Below are 24,299 nucleotides of genomic sequence, written 5' to 3' on the forward strand. Positions count from 1 at the left end.
TGCCATCGTTTGCGTTACACCTGTCCTTGAAGCGAAACTTTCATCATCTTTCATCAGGAAAGCTAATTTGCCACTAACGGGACTCTTTGCGGGATCCCTAATTTCATATTTTCGATTAATCTTTGGTAAGTTGATTTGTATTTTCAGGACTATTCTTACTTTCAGTCTACTTCCTTGTCAATGGTTATATATGTTTGGGAAATGTCTCTGTATTATTATTTTAAACATACTTGTTTCATAGGTGTGTACATACAGTATGTACATATTCATGAGATCTTTTAAGTTAGTCCCTGAGTGTATAGCTAAACATAGTAGACCTACACAACCTAAGTATTCTCTCTCTTTTTCTTCACAGCCTTCTTTGCTGGACATGACCCAGTCACAAACTTGTGTTCTTGCTATTTATGTGTCCAGTAAGTCCAAGGATATTACCTCTTCCATCTTTCAACTTCATCTTGTCTCAGTGTTGTCTTTTATTGACACTAACCTCACTTTCCTATCATAAATGTAATACACGGTCATCACCACTGGTTTGGTCTGGTCTGGAACCTAAAAGGCAAAAGCAAACAAGTTTAACAGTTATACCAAAACAAGAAATGTCTGCAATTGTACAATTATTCAATACAACTAAGGTATTTAAGGGAAGCATTAGGCTGACACATTTTTAACCTAACGACTAACATGGTAAACATTTTAAGCTTTTTAAACAATTCTCTCAACAATTCTAGGACAATTAAAAAAAAAAGGTAGAGTACAATACAATTGTTGCACCATCAAGCTGCTGGTAGTTAAATACTAGCCTATAATATTAAATTGCAAACAAAGCAGAATTCTGTTTTATTTTTTTCAGTTTAAAGGTTTTTAGCACTTTAAGGCCCTTTTCTGGTTTGTTTTGGATGAACTAGAGTGGTGGACACCGACATTTTGACGATTGGTCCTGTCTCGACTTTTCTGACTCGTATTGAATTGCCTTTGACTTCTCAGGGTGGCTGGCAATGGGCATACTGTAGTAGGCTACTCAAACATGTCCTAAAACAACCCTTAACGTTCGTTTTCAAAACTGTGCAACTCACCGAGTGGTTAGTGGTGTTCGTTCATTATTAAAAGCACATATATCGGCGCAACGTATGATTTCCAGCCGTCTTATTTGCTATTGTGTACGGAGCCCATGAGGTGACATGAAAAAAAAAAAAAAACGAAGGTAAAAAAAAAAAAAAAAAAACTGAGAAAAGCTATGTACTTGGCACAAACACTGACTAGGTTGTCGAGTTTCTTTTGCGAGATCTTGACTTTCTTTTGCGAGATCTCGACTTTCTTTTGCGAGATCTTGACTTTCTTTTGCGAGTCTCGCAAATCCATCAATGCATATGAGAACCACTAGAAATGTTCCGGAGAGCTTTAGCCACTGGAATTACGTTGCCGTTCCTTATTTTGGCATCTGCGTTGGTCTGAGGTTGCGTTCCACACTGACAAGCCAACCTAGTCAGGGTGCGATTTGTGAAAAAAGCCGAGGGGGGGGGGGGGCTCCTACACATCACAAGTTTCGTTTCCCTTTCTTTAACTCGTTTAGCTGTATTCTCCAGTACAGTGAACAAGCCGCTGCATTCTGCAATGAGTCAAGACCAGAAGTTAACGTTACCACACACACACAGTGATAGTCTTTTGATTTTAGACAGGGCCGGTCCTACGTTATTCTGTGCCGGGGAGCAACACGCCCACGACCGCAACAGCCATTATGGCCTAGGTATACGCACGCAGCACAGGCGAGCACAGGCTACCAGGAGAAACATCAACCAATTCAGATCAATTAGTTAAAATAATATAGATGAACCATACGGGCCTGTCTACTTGTCAGTCTTGCCCGTCCAATTAGAGGGCTTTCCATCGTTTACGTTCACCATCTAAAAAAGACGCGCAAGTCAACACTGCGCTGATAGTTCAAGAATCAGTAAAATCGCGTAGGCTACAGCCGGCAGCTCCGTAATTGTCAGGTGTGATGAAATGCGTTCATATTCCACTTTTTATGTCATAAACGCTGCATGCCTATGAAAAGGATTTGCAGTAGGATTGTCCGATGGTCAAGCTGTTGCTTCAATTTGTGTTTTAATTTATGCGACGCACCGATGCTGAGTTCATGCAGTTTTGCGCAAGTTTAAAATGTTTAGCCGACAGCATAATGTGTCATTTTTGTACCATAAGTTCCACTTTTCATGTCATGAATGTAACATGCCTATGATAAGGCTTTGAAGTTGTCCAATACGGTCAATCTATTGTCTCAATTGTGTTTCATGTAGATAGATAGATAGATAGATACTTTAATGATCCCTAGGGGAAATTCAAGACGCACCCAAGCTACATTCATGCATTGTTTTGCTCCAGTTGAAAATGTCTCTGTGTAATTTGTCAGCTGTGATCAAATGCCTTCAATAAAATAAAAAATAAATTTTTATGCCATAAATATAACATGCCTATGATTAATGTTTGTATGGCCACCCATTTGAACATTTCTGGCTACGCTACAGAGAACAGAATCTCTCAACCTCACGTCTTGACAGGTCACATCTAACGTAGCCTACTACTCCCCACGGGGGAGGGGTAACTTTTGATACATTTTTTTAAAAATAAATAGTTATCAGCCAATAGGGAAACTGCCAGAAACAACAAGCAACAACGCTTTAAGCTGGTAAGTGAGACACATCGATGAATGCACACTTAATGCAGAATCACCACAGAAAGCGTTTATTTAATTATTTAGATTGGGCCCGGTGCTGTTGCTCCCGTTGCTTCCTGTTGCGTCTCTTTCAGTGATTTCGCCGACAATGACACTGCAGCCTGGCCTGCATTTATGCGCGAAGCCCGTTAGTTTTGCTCTTGTTCGCTGCATGCTGGCAAAACAAGGCACTGCAACGTAATTTCAGTGACTGAAGCTCTCCAGAACGTTTGTGGTTCTGCATTGATAGATTTGCGAGATCTCGCAAAACAAACTCAATATCACGCCAAACAAACTCAAGATCTCGCAAAACAAACTCGAGATCTCGCAAAAGAAAGTCAATATCTCTCAAAAGAAACTCGAGATCTCGCAAAAGAAACTCGAGATCACTCAAAACAAACTCAAGATTTCGCAAAAACAAACTCAAGAACCTGGTCAGTGTTTGTTAGCCTGACGAGCCAGACCCACATTAAAATGTAGGGTATGGGCACTCACCGTTCGCAGTGCTCAGTCCGAAGGGCGGGATAACCAGTTGTCTTTCAAATTCCCTCTGCACGCAATAGGACAGCGGCAGCGCTATGAGTCCCATGCGTTTTCCACCAGCAGAGCTAGTTGGCTAGTTCAAACGTTTGCCAACTTAATAAAAGCTTAACTCGTGTCACACTGTTCGCCAACAGCAACATACATCTTATTTGTTTTCAAGTAGCAGGGAATTCAAGCCAAACCGTTGCAACTCTGCCATCAATCATTAAGTTAAGCCCACCTAACGACTCTATACACAATTTCATTGGCCTGTTTTGAGTTTCGATTTCTGGATCTCACAAGCCAACGGAGAGTTGCTAGACTAGCCCTGGCAGCAGGGGCGCGTCTAGATTTCTAGGCAAAGTGTTTGTCACAAGTACATACCTTTTCTCAGTATTTTTTTTTTTCATGTCACCTCACGGGCTCCGTAATTGTGGAACTATTCACAACCGCTCAATATTTGAACCTGAAGCATAGACTGTGGCGCAGCTATCAACGTGCAATGAGTCTTCCAACAGAAATCAATGGGATTTTACAAAATGCCAAATAAAACACAACAGAAACTGTATTTCGCTACGCTACTGGTTTTGGAACATCAACGAACACCACTAACCACTCGGTGAGTTGCACAGTTTTGAAAACGAACGTTAAGGGTTGTTTTAGGACATGTTTGAGTAGCCTACTACAGTATGCCCATTGCCAGCCACCCTGAGAAGTCAAAGGCGATTCAAAACGAGTCAGAAAAGTCAAGACAGGACCAATCATCAAAATGTCGGTGTCCACCACTCTAGTTCATCCAAAACAAACCAGAAAAGGGCCTTAAAGTGCTAAAAACCGGAATTTTCCTTTAAGGATGGTTGATAGCTAATCATATTTTTTAAAATATAAAACGTAAACTTTGTAGGCAAAGGGTTTGTTGTTGCTGTTGATAAGCATATGAGTCTTAAGGACGGATCATTCTGATACTAAGTATCTTGATAACCAACTACCAACATGAATCATGGGTTTCATGAGGACCCTTCACCGTATAATCAAGCACCATGCAGTCTGCATTCATAATAGGGAGGGAAAGTGAAAACCAGCGCCCCAAGTGGTTGCGTTCCTATCGAAGAGCAGCTCCAATGTTAAGTCCCATAGACCTATTTTAAAAAAAATACTGTGAAGCCAAATCAGCGATCTTATCCACCAAAACTATTTTTCAGTGTCTATACAGTAAAAATCTTCTAACTGTGAAAATGTCAGACCCTATTTTGCCTTATTTTAAAAAATTTAAATTGCTCCTTTTGTTTCATACAAAAAAGCCACATGACTTTACCCTTCGACGTTACTCACGGTAGCATGGTTTGTTTATTAGCCTGGTTAGCATTGCCACTTAACACTTACTGCCAGCTCTTCATGTGAGTAGAAGCACAACACCAGTTATCCAGACATAAAGGTTATCACCACGCGGTTTACATCACCTACCGTTATTACAAAAATATGTAAGCCAGTTAAGCAAATTGCCGTATTGATCAGTTAGAGATTAAGCGCCCAAACCTGTGACGTCACATGCAACTGTAGTTTGTTATCACCATGTTACGACAAAAACTCAAAACAATTCAACTGACCCTAAAAATAAGGTATGACTACTTGAAGCAATAGAGGTGACCCCAGTGCCTAACATATGGAAGGCATTCAATTAAGATCCCAATGTGCACCGAGATATATTTTTTCTAAAAAAAAATCCCATCCCCTCCGCTAAACTCTAGGAACGCAACCACTAGATGGCGATGAGATTACTTTCCCTCCCTATCTATTCTAGGTGCTTGATAATACACCTGTGGAAAGTTAGCTGATGTTGAATAGAAACCATGTAGGCTAGGCCAAACCAGAGCCGTCTGTAATTCTCTGGTTTATGTTAACGTTCTAGTTAAAACGCTGCTGGTTAGTAATGAGCAAATGTAACGTTAGCTTAGCTGGGAGCCAACGTTAGGTTACGTTTGATTGTCATTAACGTTAGCTATCAAACCTACAGCTAACTGACTGAGCCCTAAAGTTGACGACATTAACGTTGATCAACAGTGGGTTTCCTTACATAATAAATATCAAAGTAGCAAGGTGCTAACGTTAACTATTTTACTAACGTTAACGTTACCTAACATTAGTTTAGCTATTTGTGACCCATCATTTCATACTACATATTTAACGCTAACGTAACATAACATAATGTTTGACGACATAAATGACTCAAATACCAAAAACCGGAACACTTACCTTGTCTGTAATTAGTGAAATGTGCCTCAGAAGGAGAGTTTTACGAGCAAATAAAGTCACCACAGCACAGCAGGCGAAGACGTACAGAAAATCCACAGCTCCAGTGGTACTATGTTCAGCAGTTGATTGCTTTCAGCTGCAGGTCACGTCATAATGCTAAAAGTTGCCGCCATGTGCAGCGGTCAATGTTAACTCTATGAGAATTTCTTGCTCTTTTATCGTACACATCTCAAAAAGTATAAAGTTTACAAATGTGAAAAATACATTGGCCAAATCTCCGTTACAAGACCAAGAAGAGTGTTTGAATGACGTCAAACGGTTCAGTGGTTTTAGAGCCTTTGAACGTCAAAGTTGGTCGGAAGAAGAATATTAAGAAGAACAGCGATAATAGTCCATTGCATTTACATGCAATGCAATAATGCCAATTGAGATCACAGTTCACTCTTTTCTACTTTATATATCCCCTGTCCACAGCTATTTTGGGTACACTTCACTGCCAGCCTCTACTGGGTAAGATCCCTGAAGTAGACCCAGTGGTGGTGCGTTCTGGGGATGATGCCACCCTGTCGGTGCCAGGGATGATGGGCATCCTCTCCGTGACATGGCATGCCCCCGGTGGGGTGATACTGGGCCTATGGGCACAAGGTCCAGATGGCGGCCCATCAGGGGTGGCCTACAGTCATGTCCCTCAGTACAGCGGTCGGGTGAATATCACAAATTCACAACTCTGGATCTCAACAGTTCAGATTGATGATGCTGGAAACTACACTGTCACTGTAGTCACCAATAGTACCAGTGGTATAACCGTCAGTTCTGTGTGGGTGCAAGTGTATGGTGAGTCATGGTTTTGTATGTTGGGATATAATTAGGTTAAGATTTATCTTCTTAGATCTATACAATATATATTTCGGTAACAGACTACAAAAGATTGGAGATTTACTGTATAGGGAAGGATATTATATCAATTTCAGTCAAATTGAATTAACTTTCGCAGCTACAGTAAGCAAGCATTACTACAGAAAGAGAGTGAGAGAAAGAGGGAAGACATTCTGGGGAAAAGCAGAATGTCAGAATGCCAGAATGTCAGGGGCCATGGACAAAAACTGCAGCAGCCTATATAGGGGAGTTGGGCCTCTAGGGTACAGCAAGTTGCAGTATGTTCTTACAAGGAAGAAGAAAGCATGCTGGGTACTGTAGTCATTTTTACAGCAAGTTGCAGTATGTTCTTACAAGGAAGAAGAAGAAAGCATGCTGGTTGTTTTAAAAAAGGTTTCTGTGAGTCTCAAAACATCATTTTGAGCGATCTAATTACATTACAGAAGACACGTTGATGAAGCACACAGTATCAGAGACACTGGAGGCAGCTAATGCTGGCTTAGGTGAGTCACCCTTTCTAACAGTATCTGTTGTAAATTGTATAATAGGAATTGCCTTTTCTATACTGTATGCCTTCTCTTCACTTTCTTATGGTCACATGACAAGAAAGATGTTTTGTTTTGCTAGACGACATTTCTGTGGCCCCAGTGGATCAGAGAAACGCTGATCCTTGCACAGCACGCGGCTGTACATGGGAGAAATCTACAGATGGAAGCGTCTACGTACCGTACGTCCTTGGCAATGAATACTGTGAGTGATGGCTGCGATGCTCCGCATCTGCTAAATCTACTAGCCTGAAATCTGTATTTTTAATAGCTCATATCTTCCTTGGCCTACTGGTTAGTGCTTCGTACTTGTAACCGGAGGGTTGCCGGTCCGAACCCCGACCAGTAGGAACGGCTGAAGTGCCCTTGAGCAAGGCACCTAACCCCTCACTGCTCCCCGAGCGCCGCTGTTGTTGCAGGCAGCTCACTGCGCCGGGATTAGTGTGTGCTTCACCTCACTGTGTGTTCACTGTGTGCTGAGTGTGTTTCACTAATTCACGGATTGGGATAAATGCAGAGACCAAATTTCCCTCATGGGATCAAGAGTATATATACTATACTTACTTATATCTTTTGTTCTATCTATTGTTCCATAAGACATACTATATCTTCCATGCACATGTTTTGATGACTTATAGTGCCAGTCACACTTTCTGTTTGCTATTTGAACTGTAGCACCAATTGATAGGAATCTCATTCAGAGGGCCATGGCTTCGATCCAGTCTTCCAGTTGCATCCGCTTCAGACCTCGTCAAACTGAACGAGACTACCTGCAAATATATTCCGGGAGAGGGTATGAAAATCAATATGAGTCCTTAACTCTAATGCACTTACCTTTATAGAAAACAGATACTCTATTCACAACTAGAATGCAAATGAATATTTCACTCCTGTGTCTCCTTATTTTATTTATATATGTATAAATAAATGTCACATTAGCACATTTGTGAAGGTCGCTGTTAGATAGTTGTAAGATAGTTGTTGTGTGTTGCAGTTGTAGCTCGTTCGTTGGACGGCAAGGCAGCGTGCAGCAGGTCTCTCTGCAGCGTCCAGGGTGTATGTTCCTGGGTACCATCCAGCATGAGTTCCTACACGCCCTGGGCTTCAATCATGAACATCAAAGGAGTGATCGAGACAAGTATGTTCGCATCCATCTGGAGAATGTACAGTCAGGTGAGTAAGAAGTGTTTAAATAGTGTACAGTTTCTTAACTGTCTCATGTATGGAAAAACACACACACACACACACACACACACGCAGTTTTTTAAAAATTCAGTCTTGATTTTTTAAGGCAAAGAAAGAAACTTTGACCAAGTGGACACTCTGAACCAGAACACTCCATATGACTACAGCTCAGTTATGCATTACCACAGGTGAGTACCGTCCACCTGTCTGACCACAGGTGAGTAATGCTCAGAACCGTCCACCTGTCTGACCACAGGTGAGTACCATCCACCTGTCTGACTGACCCGTCCACCTGTCTGACCAAAGGTGAGTAATGCTCAGAACCGTCCACCTGTCTGACCACAGGTGAGTACCATCCACCTGTCTGACTGACCCGTCCACCTGTCTGACCAAAGGTGATTAATGCTCAGAACCGTCCACCTGTCTGACCACAGGTGAGTACCGTCCACCTGTCTGACCAAAGGTGAGTAATGCTCAGAACCGTCCACCTGTCTGACAAAAGGTGAGTAATGCTCAGAACTGTCCACCTGTCTGACTGACATATGCTTAACGATGATATAGCTTACCATAGTCTTAAAGGGGTGGTTCAGGATTTTGGACATAAGACCTCATTTCCAAGTAAGCAAGTGTGATATTTATCAGTGGAGACCGTTTTCAACACGTTTCATCCAGTCCTTGTAATTGCATAGTTCGCAGGTGCTAGGCTAGCGCAAGTCAACGGTATGTGCTAGCCTGCCACTAAAGACAGTCTTACCCACTCCAAAGTACACCCGAGGCAAATTCCAGACAATCGATGTAAATGTCTGTGTTGATAGAATAGTGTAAGAAATACAACTACCCTCGCATCGCGTTGCAATAGTTATACTTTGGTCCCTGAAGTTGGTAGTAGTCATTTTGCATCTCAGCAGCGGACTGATATTACCAAGGCTACTACTAAGTATCCCCATTGGAGTGCGCTTTACTGTTTACTTTTCGGCGCAGTACTACTAACCGGAGCAAGTATAATTCCGTCGTGGTAAGAAACTAGTCCCTCAAAATGTAATGCGATCGTTGAAATGCAAGGATAGAATAACGTTAGAAATAACAGTATCAATACAGACATTTACATCGATAGTCTGGCGTTATAATTTATTTGCCTCGGGTGTACTGTGGAGTGGGTAAGACTGTTTTTAGTGGCAGGCTAGCACATACCGTTGACTTGCGCTAGCCTAGCACCTGCGAACTCTGCAATTACAAGGACTGGATGAAACGTGTTGAAAACGGTCTCCACTGATAAATATCACACTTGCTTACTTGGAAATGAGGTCTTATGTCCAAAATCCTGAACCACCCCTTTAAACCACCAGGCTTGTTTTTGGTGAGATAACATGAGGGAGACCACACATGGAGAAAGGTTAAAAAAATAAATGTATTATAAGTAAATAAGTATACTGAAAACATGAAATGCTGTCAGGATAAGTGTGATGGTAAGAAATAAAAGTGTGATGGTAAGAAATAAGAGTGTAGTGTAAATCAGAGTTATATGAATGCTGTCAGGATAAGTTTGATGGTAAGAAATAAGAGTGTAAATCAGATCATCTGTGATCATCCAAAGAAAGATAGAAGTGATGCATGCTGGGAAGGAAAGAGGGAATGCTGAACCCCAGCCAGGTAGCCCCTTATGTTCACCTTATTCCGCCGCTCCCACTTCTGCCTGGTGCTCACGGCTCTGGTCTGCTAGTTCCGGCTAGTTAGCTTCATTGGGATAACACGACAGAAGGGGATGAAGAAACTAACTTGGGAGGAAACAAAAATTACAATCAGGAGGTCAGATGGCAAGATTGTAGGCCTACCTCGCCACCCAAGGCTATGCGCCTCTACGGAGTGGGTAGATGATATGCGCCTCTACGGAGTGGGTAGATGATATGCGCCTCTACGGAGTGGGTAGATGATATGCGCCTCTACGGAGTGGGTAGATGACAACACCACGGCGGTGGCCTCCTGGATCATATATATTTTAGAGACGGACTGGCCATTCTCAGCACAGTAACTCAATACATAACTGCCATATGCTTTCTTTATTTAAACCCAATGCATTGTCTGATTATTTATGATAAAGTGCTTTCTTTATTTAAACCCAATGCATTGTCTGATTATTTATTGTCTAAAATGCTAAAACCAAAACACTTACTGCAGGGCAGTGTTCTCCTGACTTCAGATAGGGAAGGTAGTAATCACAGTAATGTCACCAAATCCTAAATAAACGTTCCAAACTTCAGGACAAACCATAACATAGAACTCTGCCATCTCAATGTATTGCAATGGACGTACTCCTCAACCGGAAGTACGGACTCAAAACAGACAAAGATGCCGCCCATCCCCCCCCCCCCCCCCCCCAAATTTGCACGCGGAATAAAGTGAAGGGCAGAACAATAGATTATTTTGTATTTTTTACATTGCACCTGAAGAAACTAGGAGCAAGTTTAATAATGTGTGTAATTGAGACAAAGGTTTTTCAGTGCCAGCAGTGATCACCTGATGAGATCAGGGTGTTTCCCTGAAACTGCCAAGGAATGATGACTCATAAAAATGTGTCTGATGAGAGTATGTCTCTGTTTCCTCCAGTGACCATGACATTACAACAGGATGTCATTTGAGTCGCTGACAGATTTGTCAGTATTGTTCAAACTGTAATTCAGCTCAAATCTAGCCTTACAAAGCTTAACATTGTTTTCGATGGCAAACGCAAAACAGCGCCAAAACAACCACCAGTGGACAAAAAGAATGTTACATGTGTACTGTTAAGACTCGCCATAGAGAATGAATGGGGGGAATTACGGAGGTTATAGTTTGACGATGTCGTACTCCCGTGCGGGCCGGATGCTATATACCAAGGACATGTTTTGGGGGGCCACCCAAAATGAGGTGGCGGGCCGTATCTGGCCCGCGGGCCGTAGTTTGGGGACCACTGCTCTATACCATGGTACTTATTATAGGGCAAAGATTCTAGAGCGCTCCACTGTAAGATCTTTGCTATAGATTATCATGGTATGAGACTCAGGGCCAGACGTACATTTGCGAACGTAGCGTTATCAGTGTCATGGACAAAACGCAGATTGCGAACGCTGTCAGACCCAAGTTTCCATCGTATTTATCAAACTAGTGTAAACTGCGCCTTTCTCTGCCCATAAACGCAATTTACGAACATCCACAACTGAACAGCAGAGCCTACAGTACATACAAGCGCAGTTGAATGAAGTTAACTGATGACAACATTAAAAAGAATCAAACGTTTAGCGACCATGAATAATACCATACATGATAAGATGTCAACAAGCAGGGAGATAATGCAGGGATTAAAGTGAAAAAAAATCGTTTGACTGAACTTTTTTCAGGCCATAAGTCATACGTTGTTCTTATCTACCTATAGAGAAAACCTATTGGTTTTTAATGTACAAAAAGATGCAAACAGCAAAGTAAAGGGAGTATTCGCCTTATTCACACGGCGGCCATTGTTTAAACCAAAACGAGGCTACAGGGTACACTTACTATAAAATTAATGCCACCTACAGGTGAATGCATAGAACATAACAATCCTATGGGTTGTGTACCCTGTAGCCTCGTTTTAGCTGCCAATGGCCGCCATGTGAATAAGGCGAATTGAGAGTGTTCTTGATTGAGATTGAGCTTTCCTGATGAAAAAAAATATATTTTAGTACCATCCCTGACCATTGCTGATTAGCCATTGCTGTTCTTTTCTACTGCAGCAATATTGTAGAAAGGCTTTAACACACTCTTATTTAATTACTTCAGGCCAAAAGTGTTTAAAGGGGAGATTTTTTTCTTGTTAATATGCAATTCAACACCAAGTAAAATCTATAAAATCAAGTTTGCAAGACTTCCCATTTCCTCATCAAAGTAACGAATCAGAACATTCTAGATATTTTTCATATTTCCATTTGTTGCCTCATCCGCATTTAATGAAAACATGGTAATTTTGAGTTTTACAGACAACTCAGTTTTCCAATGAGCAGCAATACTGTGTGTGCTCATGCAGGAGGTCTGCGCATTTGATAACGACAATCTGGAGACGGTGCTTTTGTCTTCAGCAACAGATTGTATAAGGATGACAAGAGGTTGCGATATGGTGAGGGACAGGTCGTGTTGCGCTATGAAAGAACATGCGTAGCCTACTTTCTAAACGTAAAAACGGTCAGCCATAGATAAACGTAGCCTACCTCTGTCGTGGTGGTTAGTTGCACCAGGTAGGGAAGATGTCCTGAAGTGCACGAACGTTAACCTTATGGCGGTCTTCTGATTGGTGACGTGCTAAAACGTTTTCCTATTGCATCCATAAACAATTTTCTTGCAGCGAACCGCGCAAAAGCAAACCCCTGGCACTTTCATTTCTTTACACCATGGCTTGTTAGTTCTCCCCCGTTTCCAACAGCTGCCCATCTCCATTTATTTTTAAACTTTTGACACCTGCCTCTCTTTAGCAACAATGCATCCATGACAGCTAGTGGCCTTGCCAAATAGACGCACACAAATCATGACGCTAATATGCGAGGTTCTGGTAGGCCTACTGGTTATGGTTTTGTGCTATAAATTAATAATATTTTATAGCAAAGTTTTAAGTTGACTATTTTAATTGTATGGTTATTTTTTGTCAACGTACACTCACAACCTACTGTCGTTAAAAGTGAGGCCTAAGCAAAATAGGCTACAAGGCTGTCTGTGCTTCACAAACAGACTGACCCCCTTTAACAGTTCGCGATGATGACCGTGATATATTTTTTTTACGCTAACACGCTCAGTCAAAACCTTCCATCGCAAATTGTGAAAAACATTGTTGTACATGTCATAACAGACGGGATAATAAATTGCATAGGCTACGGTTTATATTGCTTCGCTTTACACATAATGTTAGTTGCATTGATTAAAAACTGTAACAATAATAGTAGCCTACATCGGGTGGCATAGAAGGCTATCTGTTCAAGTCATAGGTGACACCCAAAATGAATGACCTCCCCTGACAAGAGTTCGCAATAGTAAGAAATTGTCTACATTGATGCACGGAAAGAACACAGCCTACGCTTCTTCTCCGAATTCGCACATAGAGCTCACAATATCATATCCAAAAAAGTTAAACGGATTGGCCAACCTCATCAGCTGTATCTAATGTGTCACTATAATCCAACTTTTAGACCGTTATAGTCCTCCATACGTGTTCTTTGGAAAAGCAAAGGTGATAGTCCCCCCCCCCCCCTCATTTTTTTTCTCATCGGATCTGCATCGATCTCAAATATGACATTTCTAAAATCAAATTGACGGAAATCCGTCCTATGACGGAGAACTTTAATCCTTGGATAATGAAGATCAGTAGTTTTACTCAAACTACTTGTGCAGGTAGGCTATGGAAAATTGGTCAAATCTAGCAAGTAGGAAAGTTTAAGTGAATGACGTGAAAGTGAAAGTCAGACATTCGAAAGGCCAATGAAAGTTAGGGTTGCTTTTGATAGTAGGCTACAAATACTTGTACTACATTGTGCTCTAAATAGCGATTCTGTTGTCTTTGAAAGGTTCTCTTATTGACGCCATTGAACTGCAATTTGGATTAACACCTGCTTTAACAAGGTGGAAGTATTTAGGCGCAGAATAGACGTGCGCTTTCAGGAGCAGTCTTTGTACATACCGCGGAATACATAATTAGGCGCTCTTTACGCTTCCCCTCCCATCTTTTTACGCTAAACTCCCACTTTCCCCTGGATCCCCCCATGAATGTATATGCATGACACAAATAACGCAATCAGCCATTTTCAGCTCCCGCGACAGGCAGTTTGCGCTTTCACATCATTGCGGCCTGTTTCTACATACCTCGCAATGATTTTACACGCACGTTGCGAAACAAATACGCCTGAAGTGGGTGCAAAAGCGTTAGTACATCTGGCCCTCAGACTCTATACCATGGTACTTATTATAGAGCAACGATTCTGGAGCGCTCCACTCTAAGTCTTTTCCTGTTTTCATTTCGAAATGTCTGGATATGTTTTGGAACAACCACCTTACAGTGGGCTGCCCTGAATCTGAGGAAGACCGCAAGGTCGAAACGTCATGTGCCAAATAATGAGAAAATAAACTCAACAAAAGAGTACCAAGGAGTGTGCGAACTTTTTTCCTAAAAAACTTGACCTTTTTTTGTTCAGCACCCGGGATGTGCACAAAGTCTCCTTGGAAGTGGGCCCTCTGCCCTGCCTCCATAACCCAACTGAACTCTGCCTCCATAACCCAACTGAACTCTGCCTCCATAACCCAACTGAACTATGATCTCCCGAAGTGGCCCGGATCGCATCTTTGATAGTTTTTGTCCTTCTTGCTCTCTTCTATTGGTCTCCCTTGTGTCTTCTTAGCCATCACTGGGGCAGCCATGGCCTACTGCTTAGGGCTTTGGACTTGAAACCGAAGGGTTGCCAGATCGATTCCTGACCAGTAGGAAAAATATAGGCGTGGGAAGTGGTTGAGCACTGCTCTCCCATGCCCATATCCACGGCTGAAGTGCTTGAGCAAGGCACCTAACCTCAAGCACTGCTGTAGTAAGGCAGCTCACTGCTCCGGATTAGTGTGTGCTTCACCTTACTGTGTGTTCACTAATTCACGAATGGGATAAATGCAGAGACCAAATTCCTTGCATACACAAGTATACTTGGCCTATAAACCTGATTTACATTTACATCAAGAACAAAATTGGACTGAAAAGACTTCCTTGTGTTTCAGAGCAGCTTTTTCCAAGAATGGCCAGGCCACCCTGGTGCCCATCCCTGATTCCAGCGTTCATATTGGGATAGCTTTCAGCATGAGCCGCAATGACTTCATCCGACTCAACAGGCTATACGAGTGCAGTGAGTTCTATTTCTGTCACCGCCCTGAAGTGACAAGTCGTCAGTATTGCCTTCTGTTAGAGCCACTATACCACTATTAGATTACACAAGTGGACAAGACTGCCCTCTAGACAAGACTGCACTCTAGACAAACAGAACATGGGTGAGTGTGTAGGATAAGTGGTATTGCCACCACCTCACTATCGGTCAGCCCGGGTTCAATTCCTGAATCTACCGTTGTGAGTCCTCATCGATTTGGAAAAAAGTGTATGGCTTTTTAACTTTAACTTTGTTTAAGAATCCAGCCCAGATTGGCAAGGAGCTCTAACTTACCGTATTTTCCGGACTATAAGTCGCACTTTTTTTCATAGTTTGGCTGGTCCTGCGACTTATAGTCAGGTGCGACTTATATATGAAAAAAATATATAATTGAACATGTTTTTAAATGTTAATTTATATTAACTGACATGAACCCTACGTGAAACATTACGTCTACAGCCGCGAGAGAGCGCTCTCAAATGCACAAGTCCTGTGCACTTTCAGTCAGAGATTAGTGCTGGGCTATGCCTGAAACACACGTGCATACCTAAATCAATTTATGGCCGGGATTCTATTTATAGCCGGCCCTCAGATTTCGACAAATAAAAGCTAGTATAATTTTGTTTCAATTTAACTCATAAAAGAGCTCTTCTTAATATTTTATATTGTTGGTTGGTATTGTTGCCAATGAAAAGTCATTGTCCTACACCGTGAGTCTCCAACACGTTGCTCTCATTGCTCTCAAGCTGCATGCCGCCCCCTTCTGAGCTAGAGGCTGAAGCAGTAACATACATTTAAACACAATTGTTGCTGCCAGGCATCATCCTATGAATTTTATAAAAAAGTAAATCATGCATAATTTAAAAAATAACTACATTTAGACCTATTTGGCTATACGGAATAAGGTTTCCCTTGCAGCACATGCAGCACACGTTCTATGAATGAATGAAAGCGCGGATACCTTATCTCGCAATAAGTGGATGGCAATCGAAATCCTGACACTATATGAAACTTAATAGTGAGCCATTAAATACCCCACAGATTTCAGTGGTCATCAGTCCCGATATTTAGCAATATAATCAAACAGTCCAAACGTAAATTAAATCTCAAATTGAACATCTGCTTTTGATAGCCTATCCATGCCGCTCCTATGGACTATGTCTCACAATAAAACGGAAGAAATAAAGGACTATATAGCTGACTTGAATACAAGCCATGGCCAAATAAAGGTGCTGTGCTTTGCGCAGCCTAAATTTGAGGATTTACGAGTCTCCTAAACATTCCTCACCCGTTATCTAGACATGCATGAAAACATTTGAAAACAAAACTCACTGCCATGTAGCCTAATATTTGATCGCTGTTTTGCTACTAATTATCTTTCACATAATTAATACACACAGAAAGTGAAAGTAGGCCTACTGTGCGCTCCGTGTCTGTAGCTGTCTGTTCATGTCCGCAATCGATTCTAACGTCAAATGGAGAAGTCATCCATGTTCTCTCGCGTTATAGGCGGTCATGCTTCTGTGTTTGCAAAATTCCTGACGGTTCCTGATCGCTAAACGTTTGTTTTCCTTTCCTGTCGATAGCGGTTGATGTTGAAGCACCTAGGCTATAATTTGACTTCAGCGGTGATAAATCCTGCTGAGAGAGAGAGAGAGCAACGAGAGAGAGGCACCCCCAAAGTGGTCCTGCGCCCGCATGTGTGTGTCTCTGCATGGGGTTCAATTGAAGTCAGAGTTGATCCGTCAATAGTCCCACATTCAGGCCGCTCCATTATTATATTAACGTCAGACAGCGCTGTAAAATGTGTGGGAATTTCTCACATTATGATGGCTAGATTTGCGGGACTTTTTTTATTATGCTCAATACTAAGTAATTTATTTGCAATACCCGCAATCCCGCGCTGGAATTTAGACCCTGGTTTTAAATGCGCATCTTTTTTTCTCTCGGTCTCTCGGAGGTGGCCAGCCGAGCAATTGTTCTGCTGCCAGCCTGTGCCAATATAACGTCCAAAATGCTTGATTGCATTGCATTCTCCACATTTTTAGCTAAATTTTCATGTACCATATCAGCATTTTTGTTCAGTGATTTTTTTTGTAAATTGCTTTACAATTAGCGTCGGGCCCTTGTCAGCAGCCTTCAGCTTCCCTCTTGCCATATTCATTCGTCTTCAGTAACATTCCCTGTAGAATACTCAATATTTTTGGCCTCAATGTGTCCAGTTACATACAGTAGTCTGTCTGTTCTTGGTCTTGGATTTTGTGAAATATATTTCTAAATATCACCTGCTTGCAGCAGCTTCGGTCTGCATTTCCTTTTAAAACCGCATCTTTTTCTCTCTCCAGCATTTAATCTGCTGCCGGCTTGTCTCTCCACATCGTCCAAAATGCTTGATTGCATTGCATTCTCCACATTTTTAGCTAAATTTTCATGTACCACATCAGCATTTTTGTTCAGTGAATCTTTTGTAAATAGCTTTACAATTACCGTCGGGCCTATGCCTGCTTGCTTCGGTCACGTCCTTTTAAAACTGCATCTTTTTCTCTCTCCTGAGCATTTAATCTGCTGCCAGCTTGTGACTCCACATCCCAAAATGCTTGATTGCATTGTATTCTCCACATTTTAGATACATTTTGGTCTACCACATGGCATTTTCTTTCAGTGGATCTTTTGCTTTGCAATTACCTTCCTGCCCTCCTCTTGGCTGCCTTCACTCCTTCGTCTTCATTAACATGAATCTTTTTGGCCTCAATAATCCAGTTACATACTGTAGTCTCTGTTTTTGGTTTTGGATTTTGTGAAATACATTTCTAAATAAATGCGACTTATAGTCCGGTGCGACTTATATATGTTTTTTTCCTGCTCATGACGCATTTTTTGACTGATGTGACTTATACTCAGGAGCGACTTATAGTCCGGAAAATACGATACTTCGAAAAAAACAAAAACTTACGTCACAAACTTACGTCAAAAACAACAAAACATCACAATAATTATGTCTTGAAAATCCCAAACCTATAGATAAACTGAGCACATTTGAAAGTACAATCTATGTCAAGATCTGCTCTGAAATCAACCCTTCAGATGCACTCTCTGTGAGGCTGACCATCCAGTCCACAGCCATTGAGGGGGAGAGCGTGATCCTGCAGTGCACTTGGGCAGGAAACCAGACGAACGTCACCTGGAGGAGGAACGGCGTGACACTCACGCCAGACTCCCGCATCGCCATGTCCGAGGGGATTCTGGGAATCAGCACGCTGGAGAGAGAAGACGCAGGGGAGTACAGCTGCACTGTGTCCACCGCCGAGACCGCCGAGACCACCAGAGCCACACTCATTGTCCACTGTAAGCCATGAACCTTGCAAATACAAATAAATCTAGATTTACAATCTAGTAAATGTCTTTTCAGACATGAAAAGTACATACTGAAAGGTACATGTCAAAGTACAAGAGCTCATGATTACATGTCAAAATACAAGAGCTACATGATTCAGAAAGGCACTTTTGGCAATTCACAATAAGTGACATGATGCACAAAACACTATAGAGTCAATAAAATTAATCTTCACATAAGACATGCATACATTGTTCTTCTTTCTCAGTCTCCTCTCTCACGCACTGTTCTCTTCCTCTCTCTCAGATAAATGTCTCACCCTGGGAGGTTTGATAGGGATTGTGATAGCCTGTTTCATCGTCCTTTCTGCTCTCTGTATTGCCATTGTGCTGCTCGTTAAACAGAGGAAAGGTATTATTGTTTATATATTTATTATTTATTATATTTATTATTACCAGTATTATTTGTATTTCTTTATATATATATTAGGGGTGTAAAGATTAACCGATACGTATCGGTATCCTTTTTTAACGTGTAAGATACGGCTACATCAATACGTGAAGCCCCGTATTGGAAAAAAACTGAAATGAACCGGTCGTTATATCGATTTACTTGTTCTGAATCGGTGCACAACCTTTTCTGCTCGCTCAAACTCATTCCAAGCAGAGCACGTTCATCCCACTTCCGGTTTTTGAAACTATACGTGGCACGGAATTGTGGGTAATGCAGTTCGTTTTTGGTTACATTCATTGCCCAAAGTTGTCAAATGACCTCATTACCCATACATCTATTGCAACTTAACCATGTGACAACTTGCACTCGGTCGGCTTTTGTTTTTCGAAATCCAGCGCGAAATTAAGCACTTATAGCATTCCTAAACAGCAACGATAGTCTGTAGAGTAGCCTTACCTTTGATGAAGGGATTTCCTTAATGTTAAATAATAATTTGGCCCTTGCTGCTAAAACGATGCATAAATTATTAGCCAATGATTTTGTTCATATTCACTCAGACTTGTGGCATTTTAGGTTTCTGCATTAGGTCTACTGTTGGAACAAAATAAGCCCAGAGAGTTCATTGATTTGTAGGCCTATTTTATTCTTGTAGGGTAGGCTAGGCCTATATGAGAAAAGGCCAAGAGTGTCTTAAGCACTGTTTTATTACAGTGCATGAAAATGCACTGTACTGTTCTTCCTAGGCTTCTTCTTCTTCTTCTTCTAACGCAGTTAATGCAGCTTCAACCGTTTAACGTAGAAACTTCATTCAAACTGCGTTGCGTAGGTCTTACTTACGACATGTGGGCTTTGTATTTTTCATCTTTGTAACTTTTATACTTTTTAAACTATTAATTAAAAACTGTTCAAAATTTCCCCATAGACTTAACATGGGCTGATGACATCACAATAGAGCCGTTAAGCAATTAGAATCCTATGGCAGGTGTTCGGGCCAGCTGCATCAACTGCCAGTCTCAGGCTTTGAGCATACAAACTGGCCCTATTAAGACTACACATCCTGTCCAACTGCTTCCTCTGCCAAAAACTGTTTCAAAATAAAAGTCCTCACTACAATATTTCATTGTTAAACAATTTAACCCTTTAAACTACTGAACTTTTTAACTGTTCAGCCATTGTAACTGTTACTTGTCATCAACTATGACTCTTACCCACTGTAGCTAGTTAGCATGGTTAGCATGTTAGCATGCTAGCTTGTTAGCATGCTAGTTAGCATTTTTAGCAAAACTGCTAAAATTGATTAGCTAAGTTAGCTAAGTAACATGGTTAGCATAGTTAGCATGCTAGCATGTTAGCATGCTAGTTAGCATTTTTGGCAAAACTGCTAAAAATGATTAGCTAAGTTAGCTAAGTCACATGGTTAGCATAGTTGGCATGCTAGCATGTTAGCATGCTAGTTAGCATTTTTGGCAAAACTGCTAAAAATGATTAGCTAAGTTAGCTAAGTCACATGGTTAGCATAGTTAGCATGCTAGCATGTTAGCATGCTAGTTAGCATTTTTAACAAAACTGCTAAAAATGATTAGCTAAGTTAGCTAAGTCACATGGTTAGCATAGTTAGCATGCTAACATGTTAGTTAGCATTTTTTACAAAACTACTAAAAATGATTACCTAAGTTAGCTAAGTCACATGGTTAGCATAATTAGCATGCTAGCATGTTAGCATGCTAGTTAGCATTTTTAGCAAAACTTCTAAAAATGATTAGCTAAGTTAAATGGTTAGCATAGTTAATATGCTAGCATGTTAACATATTAGTTAGCATAGTTAACAAAACTGATAAAATTAATTAGCTAGGTTAGCTAAGTCACATGGTTAACATAGTTAGCATTGCTAACATGCTAGTTAGCATAACTACTAAAAATGAAAACATTAGCTAAGTTAACTAAGTTAAGTATTATCCACCTATTTAACCGTTCAATCATTCCAACTATATTAAACCTTATCTACCAAGCAAATCATTTAACCATATAAACTATCCACCTATTTAACTGTTCAGTCACTCCAACTATATTAAACCTCATCTACCTAGCAACCAATATAGTTTGTTTTTACTCTGTATGATATTTTACATCATATTTTTTGCATTTTCATGCACTGTATTTCCTTCAGGAAATGCTTTTCTAGTTCTTCTTCTTCTTCTAACGCACTTAATGCAGCTTCAACCGTTTAACGTAGAAACTTCATTCAAACTATGTTAAGTAGGTCTTACTTAGGACACCCGGGCAATGTATTTTTCAACTTTGTAACTTTTATACTTTTTAAACTATTAATTAAAAACGAATCAAAATTTCCCCATAGACTTAACATGGGCTGATGACATCACAATAGAGCCGTTAAGCAATTAGAATCCTATGGCAGGTGTTCGGGCCAGCTGCATCAACTGCCAGTCTCAGGCTTTAAGCATACAAACTGGCCCTATTAAGACTACACATCCTGTCCAACTGCTTCCTCTGCCAAAAACTGTTTCAAAATAAAAGTCCTCACTACAATATTTCATTGTTAAACAATTTAACCCTTTAAACTACTGAACTTTTTAACTGTTCAGCCATTGTAACTGTTACTTGTCATCAACTATGACTCCTACCCACTGTAGCTAGTTAGCATGGTTAGCATGTTAGCATGCTAACATGCTAGTTAGCATTTTTAGTAAAACTGCTAAAAATGATTAGCTAAGTTAGCTAAGTCACATGGTTAGCATGCTAACATGTTAGCATGCTAGTTAGCATTTTTTGTAAAACTGCTAAAAATGATTAGCTAAGTCACATGGTTAGCATAGTTAGCATGCTAACATGTTAGCATGCTAATTAGCATTTTTTGCAAAACTGCTAAGAATGATTAGCTAAGTTAGCTAAGTCACATGGTTAGCATAGTTAGCATGTTAGCTAGCATTTTTTAGCAAAACTGCTAAAAATGATTAGCTAAGTTAGCTAAGTCACATGGTTAGCATAGTTAGCATGCTAGCATGTTAGCATGCTAGTTAGCATTACTGTTAAAAATTATTAGCGAAGTTAGCTAAGTCACATGGTTAACATAATTAGCATGTTAACATGCTAATTAGCATAGTTATCATAACTAATACAAATTATTATCTAGGTTAGCTAAGTCATATGGTTAGCATAGTTAACATTTTAATATTGTTAACATGCTAGTTAGCATAGTTACTTGGTTAACATTATTATCTTTGTTAACATAGTTAGCATAACTACTAGCAAACATTGGAGCCATTCCAATTGTTAGTTATCGTCAACTATCTGCCTAAATAATTTAACCATTTCAATTATCAACCTATTTAACTGTTCAGTCATTCCAACTATAGTAAACCTTATCTACCAAGCAAATAATTTAACCATATGAACTCATCATATTTTTGCATTTTCATGCACTGTATTTCCTTCAGGAAATGCTTTTCTAGTTTTATTTCGGTATTGTCTTACCTCAACAAGGCTACAGCTCCATGAAAACAATCAGATATAACTATAAAATCTGTAAAGTCTATTAAAATGTATTTTTATGTTGTATTTGGCTGCTGTGCTTGACTGAAATGTAGACTATTCTTTTTTCATTTCAATACAGTATATGAAACAAACCTCAGTTTAGATAATCATATTCACACATTTTGTTGCCTAATTGACAACCATGACCATGATAATTGATAATATAAAATGAATGTGCACCTTGAGCAAATTATAAAAAATCTTTCAGAATGCTTTCCATTCTTGAACTGCATCGAATTGCATCGAATCGTACTGAATCGTTTTTTATAAACATGTATCTTTTCTTGTATCGAATCGTTCCCATGTATCTAGATGCGAATCGTATCATCTTTTACATGAGAGATTCACACCCCTAATATATATATATACAATATATATTTATATATATTATATTATATTATTGATATTATCTGGTCTTTATTTTCCAATTTTCCAGCACAACAAAAGGTACATACAGCATATGGTGTCAACATCAGAAACCCAAACTTCATGGTGAGAAGCTGACTCCTACAGGAAGTAATGTCTGCTACTGACTACTGAGGAAAAAAACATTATTTCTGTTATTTGTCTCCCAGCCCTATGGGAATACATAGGTCCAGGATTCGGCCATCTGATGAAGGATAAACAACTAAGTGACCCAGACTTGCCCCCGAACTGAAGATATGGCCTGATGTCAAGAGCAGTCTGAAGAATAGCAACACACTCAAAACACACACACATTCAACACGCTCAAAACATTACACACATTCAACACGCTCAAAACATTACACACATTCAACACGCTCAAAACATTACACACATTCAACACGCTCAAAACATTACACACATCCAACATGCTCAAAACATTACACACATTCAACATGCTCAAAACATTACACACATTCAATTATTAATGGGAGCTATTCACACTCAAAACATTACACACATTCAATACGCTCAAAACATTACACACATTCAATTATTAATGGGAGCTATTTTGGTGTTGCAACACGCTCAAAACATTACACACATTCAATTATTGATGGGAGCTATTTTGGTGTTGCAAGTTGTTTTTCTATATTTTCTCACTGATGACGTCATTGCAATCATATTTTGAGCTGTATTCAAGTGTGTAATTTTGTTCAGCTATGTGTTTAATGAGGAGTTTGGGGTCTTTGAGAGTTTGTGTGTTTACAAGGATGTACATAAAATTGGCAGAGCTCAAAGGTGAAACTTCACTGTATTAAGATCATGAAAGATCTTGAATTTCCCCTTGGGGATCAATAAAGTATCTATCTATGAAAGTCAGGTATGTAAATATATTGGGCACATGAACCAGGTCTGATTATGGAGGAATATGGAATGGAACTATGGAATCTATGGATATGGATTTTTTTTTGTCCAAATGGACAGCAATTATTGTGGTTATTTTTCTGGTAGCGGTTGAGGATCTTGTTGGCTCTCAAAAGAGAAGGGGTCTGGGAACACTTTGTTCACTTCTGATTTCCAATAGGGACATTCAACTCTTAGGCCTACTGGATCTTTTCGGGAGTACAGCAATCACATCTTTCTTGAATTGTTTTCACTCAATTCAAAAGAAGATACAAGTCTGTGTTGTTTAATACTGACGCCATGAGTCATGAATAAAGCCCACCCCATGGATCGTTTAATACTGACGCCATGGACGGCTTTTCTGTGATGTAGGCTTCTTCCTTTCCTGTACATCGATTTCATGTAATGCCACTTAAGTTCAGTTCCTGTCCTGTACATCAACTTCATGTGATGTCACCTCAGTTCAGTTCCTTGATTGAGGAATATCCCCCAATGAGTTGTGTGTTTATTTGTTTGTTTGTTTGCGTGTATGTAGGTGTGCAGGGGTGCTGCTAGAAAATGTGGGTCCCGTGACAGAACATAATTCCGGGTCCTCCAAAAGCTTTGGTGGGGACACTACCCACTACCCCCCCCAACCGAAAAAAAAAACACTCAATTCTTTC

At 40.3% G+C, this 24,299-nt stretch overlaps 1 protein-coding gene across 1 annotated transcript; it reads left to right on the forward strand.

The window, feature by feature from the left end:
- On the forward strand, positions 1 to 23,609 carry LOC143118641 (uncharacterized). Its single transcript, XM_076279672.1, has 13 exons — positions 1 to 125; positions 356 to 413; positions 5,960 to 6,319; positions 6,805 to 6,864; positions 6,989 to 7,111; positions 7,582 to 7,699; positions 7,901 to 8,079; positions 8,198 to 8,279; positions 14,845 to 14,969; positions 18,072 to 18,332; positions 18,628 to 18,732; positions 22,763 to 22,818; positions 22,902 to 23,609. The coding sequence occupies exons 2-13, from the start codon at positions 371 to 373 to the stop codon at positions 22,917 to 22,919; spliced, it is 1,530 nt and encodes a 509-aa protein (XP_076135787.1). The 5' UTR covers positions 1 to 125; positions 356 to 370; the 3' UTR covers positions 22,920 to 23,609.
- Positions 23,610 to 24,299: the final 690 nt, after the last annotated feature.

Source organism: Alosa pseudoharengus, unplaced genomic scaffold (genome assembly GCF_046254945.1).
Source record: "Alosa pseudoharengus isolate Yale_2024_CS ecotype anadromous, Long Island Sound unplaced genomic scaffold, YU_APseudo_1.1 YU_APseudo_1.1_scf_12, whole genome shotgun sequence".
NCBI lineage: Eukaryota > Metazoa > Chordata > Actinopteri > Clupeiformes > Clupeidae > Alosa > Alosa pseudoharengus.

Excerpts from the sequence above, each read along its gene's own strand:
- LOC143118641 (XM_076279672.1), top strand. The coding sequence starts at position 371 with ATGACCCAGTCACAAACTTGTGTTCTTGCTATTTATGTGTCCA. Across the intron at positions 7,112-7,581 it reads CGTCCTTGGCAATGAATACT|CACCAATTGATAGGAATCTC; the intron begins GTGAGTGATGGC and ends TTTGAACTGTAG. Across the intron at positions 7,700-7,900 it reads CAAATATATTCCGGGAGAGG|TTGTAGCTCGTTCGTTGGAC; the intron begins GTATGAAAATCA and ends TGTGTGTTGCAG.